General features: G+C 35.8%; 1 protein-coding gene across 14 annotated transcripts in view; it reads right to left on the bottom strand.

Annotated features, from left to right (window-relative positions):
- The window catches only part of ITSN1 (intersectin 1), a 120,791-nt gene that overhangs the window by 31,971 nt on the left and 76,391 nt on the right, over nucleotides 1–12,429 (bottom strand). For all 14 annotated transcript variants that reach the window (XR_015796792.1, XR_015796793.1, XM_088144650.1 and 11 more), the window contains 4 exons: nucleotides 11,193–11,238; nucleotides 8,456–8,577; nucleotides 8,141–8,258; nucleotides 3,598–3,789 (listed from right to left, as the gene is read on the bottom strand). Coding sequence is in view for 12 of the 14 variants with exons in the window: in XM_088144650.1 (XP_088000776.1) it covers nucleotides 3,598–3,789; nucleotides 8,141–8,258; nucleotides 8,456–8,577; nucleotides 11,193–11,238 (478 nt within the window). In the remaining 2 variants the exon portion in view is untranslated. The remainder of the gene's footprint in view (nucleotides 1–3,597; nucleotides 3,790–8,140; nucleotides 8,259–8,455; nucleotides 8,578–11,192; nucleotides 11,239–12,429) is intronic.

The following is a 12,429-nucleotide window of genomic DNA, read 5'->3' as shown; positions in this document are numbered from 1 at the left end:
TCTCTGACACACACCCCACTTCGATCATATAATATTTATTTAAATGATGTATATAGCCACCTCTCTTAAGCACCATAACCATGGATGGCTTACAATAATAAAAACAGTAAAAATCATGAAAACCAGCACAAAAACTCTTGGCGCCCCCCCAAAATCAACACACCCCACATATCCACAAACAACTTTACTGGGCTGCAGCTTCCCACTACCCCAGTGCTTGTGGGAAAAGCCGGGTCTTCAAGGCGTTTTAGAAACTAGGAGAGTAGGAGGCTGCTGGATTTTAGGGGGGAGGGTGTTCCAAAGGGGAGGGTCTGCTAATATGTTCAAAGGTCTTGAAAACCTTGAGAGAGGAAGCAGGACTGGGAGGGTTGTACTACTGTACCATTCCTACCATAGGGCATATATAAGTACAATCAATGCTGTCTCCATGCAAGAGTCCAGGTAATCCATTTCTTCTGAGGCCCTCTTGAACCAAACCACTTTTTCTGTAACCTTCTCCCAAAAGGGGACATTGGAGATAGTCAACAGTTGTCCAGTATGTCTGGGCTGAGCGATGGTGTCTTGAGGAAGGCACATACTACTGCCTTTTTTTAAGAAAGGGGTAACAGTCCCGCTCTGAAGGATGAATTCACCACCAAACTAACGCAGCTCATCATCACATTAGATATCTTCAGTTTGAGTATTGCCAGGTTATTTAATAATTTAATAGTAATTAATACTCAACAACCAACCTCCCGCAAGTCTGCCTGGATACCTAGTATTTTCATGGTTTAGCAGGCTTCTGAACTAAGTTTACTAGCCAACAACCCAATGACATATAAAGAATGAGTGTATAAAAGTGCAGAGCATAAGACAAAAGCTTGCTAAAATGCACAAAAGAATCTTAGTATGTTGACTGAAAATAACTAAATGTTTCACCATGGAACAAAATGCAGAGATACAGGGGGTACTTGGAAAATGGCCTTAACTCAGTATTGAGATTCTTCAATCCACAATGATAGAGTTGATGTCCTTCAAGAAATTAATAGTCCACATGGAATATAGTAACATGGATGACTTGAAATCAAGGGGACTTCTACAAAATTCATTTGGAATTGAAATGCAAGTTTATTTCAATCTCTTGCATCCCCAATGATGGCAATAGTAATGATGCAACTGCAATGATGGCAAAAATAAACTGAAATAAATAAAATAAAAATAAGGTGAATTCAGACTTCATTGCTTTCCCACTGGCAGTTACCATGTTGCTTTTCTTCCCTAACAAGAAAACATCTTAGCAGTAATTGGGCTTGTCTTTAATGGACTCATAAAGTTACTTATCAGTTAGATCATGTGCTTTTTAAAAAACCTTCTCTCATTTAATATATCCTGGAACTAATAAGTGGATTAATTAAACAAGCTTAACTTACATTGCAACAAATATAAAAGCTGGCTACATGGTTGCTAAGAAATGAAGAGATAGTTAGCTCTTCATTTAAAGTATGGAGCAGCTTTTGAGAAACATGTTCTTGGAGAATGCCATCTCAAGAAAAAAAAAGTCTTAAGTTTTAATTGGATAAAAACTAGAATATGTTCAGGAACTTGAGATGGAAAGTTAGTATTGGCCATTTTGGCATTCCAGCAATGCTGACACTTTGGTTACATGTTGAAAAACAACCAGCTGTCCTTGGAAATTAAAACAGAGCCCCTGCTGATGACCTTTGGTACTGCAACTGAGAGCTGGGGGTATTCCTTTGTGGTTAGTGTCTCTAAATTGAATTCAGTAGATACACAGGAACAAGAACACAGAGACATTTAGTCTAGCTTTTATAGGAAGAATTTAATTATCTATACATGTAGCTAATTGTAAAGACCGTATTACAATTGTTAAAGCTGCAGGTTTTATATATTTATATATTTTACATTCATACCAATGAAAATACTGAAGTGCAAGTGTATAAGGAGCTTTTCTTGTTCTTTGCACCACATGAATGGATATAAGGAATTACAACATTGCCAGCAGAAAATTCAGATAAAATACATAAACAAACAAAAAAGTTAAGGTTATTAGTAGAGTTGCTATATTGTGCTTCAGGCATAGGGCTTTTCTTCCTATGTGCTGGCTGCCCCAGGTATTTAATTAAAAGCTTATAACTAATATTTAAAAGACAAACATAGCTTAGGCTACAACACATCTACATAAAATTTAACTGTAAGCTCCACTTAATGTTACTTGTATAAATTCCACAGTCTAGTTTAAAAAAAATGTAAACATTGGAAATTAATTGCAGGAAGATATTTCTATACATTCTTTTGTCAAAATAAGATACTTGCTTAAAGGGTGCTGTTCCATAGTCATTAAAATTACAGTGATGATAAAACTTTAACTTGAAAAGTCATGTTAATTCTCAAGAAATAGATAAATGCTATATTTTTTTATTTTTATATAAAAAGGCAAAAACAAAACAAAACCCCAAAGAAATCTGAGACACAGAACAAAAAGGTGCTTATTATATGTAGTTACAAATAAACGTGCAAAATATAAGGTAATGGGAATAACTGTATTATACACTTATATCCTTTCTTGCACATGGAAGGAAATTAACTTCTTGTCCATGATGTATTTATACACGCACACTCACACAGAGACACTAAAAGAACACCCAACATATAACAGTACAAGGTACAAATACCTTAAGCTGAACTTTTAATTGAGCACATTTTAGTTTTCTTTAAACCAGACTAAATCCTGTTCTTTTAGTAGTACATAAAAAGAAAAAAGACAGACACCAACTACATTGAACAAGTGAAAAACAAAACAAAACAAAACAAAAAATACAAGTCTCAGATTTATGGACATTTGGAACAATTTTAATAATACATGCAGCATTCCTTGATAGTGGGTCTTTTTGCAATAACAAAATTGCAATGACAAAAATGCTTTTTTTTAAAGGCTAAAATAGGCATTTAAAAATATTTATACCCTTGAAAGCACCTATGCCAAGGTGAGAAATAGGCGGGTAACTATGAAAGCCACAAAAGGACCCACTATCCTGTGTTTTTGACTCTTTTTGTAATTTTGCTTCTATATCTTAGATATTAAATTAAAAACATTGCGATTACATGCAACTAATGTAAAATGAGGTAAACTGCTCTGCAGTGTGTTCTTCTACTCAGAAGGCAGTAGATGATCATGCTGGAAGTCACATGATCAAGGCTGCATCTCCCATCATCCCTCTGGACAGTGATATGGGATAGTGGGTCTCTTTGAGGACTTTCAAGCCTGAGTGGGGGATGGACAACATATGATTCCTAGAAAAAGGAGGAAAACAACACATAAGCAAAACAAAACAATGAGCAAAATTCAAGCTAGGAAAATGAGCCAGGCATGTAAACAGCATGGTGCAAAATGATAAAGGTATCATGCTACAAGGGAAATGGAACTCAAAACCAACACAAATTTAGGCTTGCAATATAGAAGGTCTTCAAAGAGAGTTAGGCAAATATATAGCACAGCCAAGCTCCAAATTCTGCAAAACATAGTAGAGTTATAGCAATGCTGCATGTTTCTTTTTAAATACTATCTTAAGCAACTATTGAGAAAAAAAAATCACTCACATTGCTGGCTTGGATCCATATCAGTTGTCAGTTTCACATAGTTGGATGGGAAGAGACCCACATGCCCATTCACTTCTCCTTTCCACCAGTCAGGGTCTTCTTTATTAAGGACATTAATGATTTGGCCTTTGTTGAATGCTAGCTCATCATCATTCTGTGCAATGTAGTCATACATACCAATCACTTGGCACACTGTAAGACAATACACAGCTTATAAGACTGGAGATTTCCATAAAGAAAAAATAAATTATTTACAAGAGACACCTATGTAGACATGTCAATGCCTACATCACTCACAAGCCTAAACCTCATAACATACATGCATACAAATCAGGACAGCAGTCTCAAAATATATTCACTGTACTTCCCAAAGCTCTAGTATCAAACTCATGGCAAGTCAGTTGTATATGTTTTTAGCACAGACAAACTATAAATAGTGCTGAGTGGGTGGAATCTGTAATGACACAAAACCTCCTCACTCTTCCCCTTTTATTTTCTCAACATTTTCAAAACAGACTTTGTTTTTTTACAAAATAAACAGTCAGATGGACTTCTGTATGTATGTATGTACACACACACACAAAGAGGATCTTTATCTGAAGTAGCTTGCTTTATTTATTTGATTTCTAAAGCTGCTTACTTGACAAGCAACTCTAGTGCCTTACAAGAGGATTAAAAACAGATAAAAAAAAAAAGCAAAACACAACAATAGAAACATCACGCTGGGGGCAAAAACTTTAGATACACACTATTAAATGAGTTCACACAACATCCTGGGCTAATTCCTAAGGGAAGAACCAAGTCTTCGAGGTTCTAAAGGTCATCAGGGTCAAGGACATCTGGAACTTGGGGAGTGGGGGATGCTGTTCCAAAGGGCAGGTACAGTAACCCAGAAGGCCCACATGGGTCTCATGAGATGACATTGCTTGATTGATGGGGCCTGGAACATTTCAACTCTGCCAGATCTTGGAAAGGAAGAAACAATTGGAGAAATATGGTCCTGCAAAGGTCCTGTGCCACCAGTAATGCTGAACTGAGAAAAGCCTGTGTAGCTCAAGGATGATATCTACTCCCATTCCAATCACTGGATCAAACATAAGGCTGAACTATTAGTTTCTCTTTCTGCCCAACTAACTTCACTGCTATATGGTCCTCAGTGTATAAGTAGCCACCACTCTCCATCTTTTAGCTACCACCACTTTCTATCTTTTAGCTACACAGACAAAGCAACTATGCCTATGTTGTGAGGGGATAGAGAGGTAGCTTTTTGATGAGCAGTTTTAAAAACGAAGGTATGTTGGAGAAAACAAAAAATGCAGCAGAGGAGATTATAAGAATGTGAGTTAATATCTACTAAGGCAGGGGGTCTTAGCTTTTGATATTAAGCCACCTTCTTGGAAATCAACTTATTCTTACAGAATTCAGTTTATGAGGCCTAATGTTAAAAAACATTAAGAATTAACATTAAGGAGAAGAGGATGGCAGAGGATGAGATGGTTAGATAGCATCACTGAAGCAATGAGCATGAAACTGAGCAAACTCAGGGAGGCAGTGAAGGACAGGAAGGCCTGGCGCAATATGGTTCATGGGGTCACGAAGAGTCGGATACGACTTAACGACTAAACAACAACAAGGCAGGGGGTCTTAGCTTTTGATATTAAGCCACCTTCTTGGAAATCAACTTATTCTTACAGAATTCAGTTAATGAGGCCTAATGTTAAAAAACATTGAAGAATCTCTAAGGAGTGGAAGAGTGGATAGAATTCCAGCTAGACAGGACAGAGGAAAGGCGGATTCTTCTCTTTTTAAAGGAGATTAGCTTAAAGTCCAACTTCAGAGAGGCTAAAGGCTTTGAGACCTGTTTCCTTGAATTTTTTTTAATAGACTCACAGTTGGAAGGGATCACAAGGAACATCTATTCCACCCCTATTTGCTCCATCTACTGAAAGTATTCCTGGCAACATCATAGCTGCTAACAGCTGACTGTACTAAGAAGTCAAGATTTTTTTCCCCAACTTCCAAAGTGGTTGTCAGTTTCCATGTAGCTAATTATAGGTTTGCTGGATCGAAGTGGAAAACAGATCTTCCTATCAGCAAGTCTTAATGTGTAAGGGAAACTATAGTTTGGCAGGCAACAAGTGGATCATTCTGGGGAACCTCTGATCTTTCGGCAACTATTGGGTGCTCTAATGAATGATATTTGTTCCATCCAGATGTGTATGTGTTTGTGTATATGTGTGTTTCTGTATAGATGGCTGGTAAACAGCATCTGTCTGTCTGTCTGTCTATCTTATAACTCTCCTTGGAGTGCTGTTTGAAACTTGTAAGAGAATCTTGTAATCTTGACTTTATAGGGAAATGAACAAAACAATGCAACCAAGGTGTTTCTGAATGAATGAACCAACAAATGAATGAACGAATGAATGTCTAAGAGTACTTCCTTGGACCGATGACTGTTTAGTCAGTCTGCTATTATCTGAAAAATTCCCTTGATAGAATGTTGCTGTGTTGGCCTCTGGTCACTGAAAGCAGGAATGAGCTGGTTGTTCTGATAGAGATACAAAATTGCTGAAAGAGAGCTAGCCTGATGGTATGGCATTACACAATGGCAGCAGATTCCCTTAAAGGAGTCTGATATACATTGTTATTAAAGAATGCAGTAAAATAGGTATTGCAACTCTAGGGGATAGGTTTTATATGAAGGGAACACTCCGAAGAATTGAAAAAAATGCATTGTCTACGAGCCCTCTGTAGCCAATTGGAGATGTTGGAAGTACTGTATTGCTTCTTGATATAATTTAGTATTCCATAATATGAATCCTTTTGATTTCCATTTTGGCAAGCTTAGGTTTGAGCATGGGTTTTTAATTTTTTAAAATTTTGCCTGAAATTGGTCACTTGCATTTGAAGTGAAGGAAACTGTATCCTAGTTAGAGGCCTTTATTAAGTATGGACCAAAATGATTAAAGCAGCCAGCTCTGGCTGATTTCTGGTATCTGCATGAATATAGTGAATGTTCATAGGACTTCTCCTGGCTCTTATGCCTATAATTTCAAACTTCTTTTGTTTCAAGAGACTGATTTACTAAACATTCTTCTTCTTTACAGGTTTGCTCTGCAAATTCTTCCCCTTCTTGCTGACACTATGAGAAACAGAGAGTATAGACAAAAAGAGAGAAAAGCAGTATGCTTTAAAAAGGGAGAGATGAGAAAGAACTAAAAGGTGTTGCTGTTGTTTTGTATTTCCTCTGAGAGGAGGCAAGAAGTGGGGAAGACCTTATGAGAAGAAAAAAATCACAAAGTTATGTCACTTGATCTGCTGTCTTCTGAGCCAGGCGATATTTAACAGGCTTGTATACCTCCTATATTGAACTGAGAACTTTTATACAGTTTTAAGTTTGGAAGATGAGCAGATTTTCCCTCTGAAATGTGGGCATGAACTGATATTACTGTTTACAACATAGAACACAGAATACAGACACATATAGTAACTACCTCAAACAGCTTGAACTGAGAAAAGGCAGAGATGCACTGAGGGAAGGCAACAGCAGCCATCAATACATTCCTATGAAGTGAGATAAACTGAGTACTGATCAGATGTAATGTGAAATAAATAGGAAGTTTTTCAGGAGAACTGGAATGATAATGTGTGGCTAACACAGAATCCCTGTCTCCGCTATGACTGACATCCTTTTATGCATAGAAGTTAAATACTATAGTTCTGTCTCCCCTTTCTTCTCTTCTCTTAAAGAAAGAAATTAGGGAACATTTCCATATTTTTGTGAGTACCTACAGCTCTAATACAGTCATTCTCTGTTTATCCCCCCATAGCAGCCCTAGAATGGATGGATCAGTGGATGGTCTTTTAAAGTTTCAATGCTCAAACACATCTAGAGACGACTGTTCAATTTAATCTCTACACTTGATTTAATTAAAATGTGTTCAAGGAAATGCCAAAGATTCTTGTTTATCCAGTATTATTTGATAACAAGATCAATAATGATAGATAAGCTTATACAGAAGACAACTTGGCCATTCCTACTTATGTGCAAGTTACAACCGCAAGGGAGCAGTGAGTGCATTATTTTAGATTTAATGCAACAATTACTCAAAAAGACAATGGGTTTGTAAAAGACTAGCCAGTAACTCATTCGAACAATGCATCTGAAATATATTTGGCTTTTTAAAAGAAAAATTAATGCAACAGTCAAAAGTACAAAAAGGTCCCTTGAATATAATTTGAAAAGTTGATGTGATGGAATGGAATTATGAAGGCCAGGCTCAGGGAGATAAACATTTTCTTAGCTCGCTGGAGGAGCGTGGGAGATACAAGAGGATGAGATTGGCACCTCCCTGAGGAATTCACAATGTTGTGGCTGGGTGACTTGGGAGATCGGGTTTCAGTCTGGGAAGATTCTTGCTAGAGGTTGTAGCTAATAAACGTAGCTGAACTGAATTTGCATTGTCTCTTGGAGTTCCTTGGGCTAGGCCTGACAGTTATACAGGGAATTCTGCATATAATTAGATACAGCAGTATTACTTACCTGAAGGTAATGCTGTTGATTTAGGGGGCTCAGTTGGTGTAGTTTTACTAGTACCAGGGCTTAAGAGTTTCACATAGTTAGCAGGAAACCATCCTATTTGCCGTTTTTTCCCACGAGCCTAATGAGAAAGTAATATCAAGTTATTTTCAGCAAATCAGGAGTACATATGTATTTACCTTAAGTAACAGTAAACACTGTCTGGGTTATTTATGGGCACAGTAGAATAAATGAATTTTAAATATTAGTTCTACAATTTATAAAGTTTTCATTTTCTTTATATACATGCAAAGTTTTAAAGCAATGCCAGAAACTTACTTGGAGTTCTCCTTCCCACCAACCCCCAGGATTCTTCTTCCTGATAAGTATTAGCTGGCCAGGAGCAAGAGTAAGCTGTTCAGGGCCTGTTGCTGTGTATGAGGCAATGACTTGAGCTATTTCTGTTCATACATTAAAAACAAAATATTTTCATTAATCCGAAAGTAGTATTTTGGCTTCAATTGTCCACATATTTATTGTACCTCCAATTATGCCAAGAGACAGCCCATGTTACATCATTATCATCACTAATATATATTAATTGCATATTATAATTATAATTAATTACATACACATATGTATATTATAATTATATATACATATAATTGCAAACACAATGTTTAACATGATTAGCGAGATTCCTTTTAGAACATAACATCAGGGAAAAACAGAACAACAACTGTATAAGAAAATACAAGGTTTCCAGTCATCTGAAAGAGGCAGTCTTTTATCCTTCAAGAGCTGCACCAAGGGCTAGTTCTGGCATTTATGGCCTGCATCCAAGCATGTTAATGCATATACAGTATGCATATGTATTATACAGGACCAAATTTATTATAAATACATTCTTTCTTCTACATAAACCCAAAACCAAAGCAAACCATTGCCTTTTTGCTTGTTGCTAGCAGAATGGCAGTTATTGATCCCCTTTTCCTAGGACGAAAGAGGAAGCTGCAGGGCTCCCTACTGGTTCCAAAGGGAGAAAAGACTGATTTGTTTCCATTGCCAGTGATGTTAACCCCTTTTATTTGTTTTTGCACTATCACCAAAATTCAATAGTACAACATGGTAGATGTCATGGTGGATGCACTAAATCCTTCTGGAGCCTGCACATGGCCTGTGGATTGTCTGCAAGTGGCTTATGGTATTAAGTAAACCCAAACCTCATTTTTGTGACCCCTGAAGCCACTCCCAACTAAATTGCCAAAATATTTAAGGGGTCAGAGTATCTGTTGGACCTATGAATTAGATTATTGAAATATTTGTATTGTATTTATATTGATGGTTGTTTTGTTGCTGTTTTTGTTATCTTGGCTCCCAACTGTCTATTTATTTTGTATTTTTTTCTTGTTTTTTGCTGGTTTTTTTAAATTGTTAGCCGCCCAGAGTCAATTGTATGAGATGGGCAGCCATATAAATTTAATGAATGAAGAAATAAATAAGGGCAATTTTCTAACATTATGTGGGAAAACACACACACAGAAATAACAGTATAAACTATAAAATAGGTTTAAAAGTTTTGGGGGCAAGATAATACCGCAACAAATCCAAAAATTAAATTGGAAGCAAAAATAGGTTGATACAGTCCCACTCCTTTTTCATCATTACCACTTAGAGCAGCTCTTGCCTTCTCAAGCTAACAAAAGGTTGCCCATCTCTGCCCTACAGGGTTATTCTCACACCAAGAGTTGTGCTAATTTTACCAAAGAAGATAGTATTATAAATATTGCAAGACTGTAAGATTTGTGCTAATACTAACAAGTTATTGTTTTCCTGGTACAGAAATTTGATAAAAAAAACTGAGGGACAGAGACAGAATAACATTTCTTTTCTGATTTAATCTTTATTGAATTTTCTAAAATACAAAAAATGGATTATCACATATTTTCTAATATTTTATTTTTTAAATGATACATGAAATAGTTCAGATACAAAATAAATTGGTGTATGTTTGGAAATTCACCAAAACAAGTAATAAGTTAATTTAAGTACTGAAAAGCTTGTCCCCATCTTATTTAAAAATCTTCAAAAGATATAAAAATTTACAGATGCTATTTCAGATTCAGAAAATGAGACTGATAAAATGTTTCATCTGCCAAAAAAATTGTATTCTGAGTCTTATTTCCATTCTTACTTTTTTCAGTCCCCCTGAAAATTAGTGTTTTCTGTGTTAGCTTGAAACAGTAGAGGATAATGTCCAGGCTGTTTTTTTTTTTTTTTTTAAGATTAACATTGTGCCTACTTTTACCTCTTAAAGAAACAAAAATGATGAGCTGCTGGATTATTTAAAGTTCAGTAGCTTCAGCTTCACTTTCAGCAAAAAGTAGTATTTAAATACTTTTAAATTACTAAATTTGTAATTATTGTCTAAGTAAATTATTCTTTTTCTATACCAACCATACTTTAATTAAAGAATTTATTACGTGTAATGCATTTATAATGAACAAAGTGACTCTATAGCTGCAAAGACACTGTAAATAAGTACTGCATATGTTTCAATTTCCTCCAAATTGTCCAGCACCTTCACCTAAGTGCTTGATTTTCCTATTCTCTTAAGTCATATATAAAACACACTATTAAGACGTGTACTTTCTAGAAGCAGGTGACCTGAAATTCAGTTGGGACACGAACTCTCAGAACTCAATGCTGAAACAGAGACTGAGTCTTTAGTCCAGGGTCCTTGAAGGACTAAATAGAACATGCAGTTGGAGCTGCATGTAATCCAAAGAGGACAAAGGATACTCCATTTAAACCTAATTTGAAAATTTATATTTTACATATAAAATGTAAATGTATATATGTATATATTTTATATATAATTTAAAATTATATAAATTTTACTATTTATATAGAATTATTTCTATATAAACAATGATTCTAGTAAATAGTAAAAACTACAGAATAAAAATAACAGTTTTTATCCTTTAAAACATCTGGATTTGTACAATAATCTGAAAATGGAAGAGTGAGAAATATTTTACAAATGCTACATTGTTTTTCTTAGAGTACAACTTACCAGGTTTCTTGCTTAAACTTCCTGTTTTTCCAGCAGTTCCAGGAATCTTTAAATAATAAGCATAATTTTCAATTCCACAGAAGAATTTTTTTACATAACATAGGTTAAAAAGGGCTGTGCAATTCATTTTCCTAGTTTTTTCTATCTGCACAGCAAACTACTTTTAGTAAGAAAAAAAGTTCAAAAGTCTTCTGTGTTATACTTGCATAGAAAAATATTCTGCAGCAGTTCTATAATAAAACTAATCTGTATCGTAAGATTTTTGAAAAGATGAAATCATCATCAATTCACTTGTCCTCATTAGTAAGAATACCCTGCTATTCTTATATTCCTAGGAGGACTTTTTTTTCTGCCATCTAAATGCTCCTGGGGGTTGGCTGAATTGCCTGGCTTTCCCTCTGGCTTTGAAGAGAGTAAGGAGAGTCCTTGAGCACTCCTTTCTGTCAATTTCTGCTCTGCCCTGACAAGCTGTAGCCATGTTCCACCACCATATGAGACGAGGAAGGGTGGGTACTTCATTACAAAAGACAGAGCCATGCTGGAAGCAGTGAAACAGACTAGAGAGCTTGGTGAGAAGCCAGGATTTTTTCTTCCATGTACAGCCTCTTGCCTTGAGCTGGGACACAGGTTGAGCTGCCTTTCCCTTGGGTAAGGCTACCAGAACATTCTCTAGGCTTGAGTGTTATAATGTGCACTTGTATATTACTTAGAATTTTCAGCTAGGACAAAATGCTGCAGACAAGTTGATCTCCAGAATACCCTACAGAGACCATATTAACTGTTTTTTTAAAATTTGGTAGTGGCTGCCAAATTCTTTCCCAAAGCATTACTTATTATTCTTAAAGCCCTAATGTGCTTGGGTACAGGACATCTGAGAGAATGCCTCCTCCTGCAAGATTCTCAATGCCCACTAACATCATCCAGGAATCTCATCAGGCATCCAGCCTGTCTAGCTATCATTCAGAATTAAATACTGTATTGTTCATGGTAACTCTGCACTTGTGGAACTCACTTCTTAATGTAGTATGGGGTTTGCCATCCAAACTGGCCTTTAAGACAGCTTTGAAAACACTTCTCTTTCCATTGGCCTACGAAGTTTAATTACTCACTGAAAAATACTTTACCTTACTTGTCAAAATGATAATTTAATTCTGTTTTAATATTTACAATTTTTATATATGTTATATTTTTAAATGTAATTAGATTTAGGTGTTTATATATAAAAATATCATGTATT

The sequence above is a fragment of the Python bivittatus genome, unplaced genomic scaffold, assembly GCF_059951505.1.
Source record: "Python bivittatus isolate LINGU-HERP-01145 unplaced genomic scaffold, Pbiv_v1 ctg000350_np1212, whole genome shotgun sequence".
Lineage (NCBI taxonomy): Eukaryota > Metazoa > Chordata > Lepidosauria > Squamata > Pythonidae > Python > Python bivittatus.
This window is presented reverse-complemented; position numbering and strand designations above follow the sequence as displayed.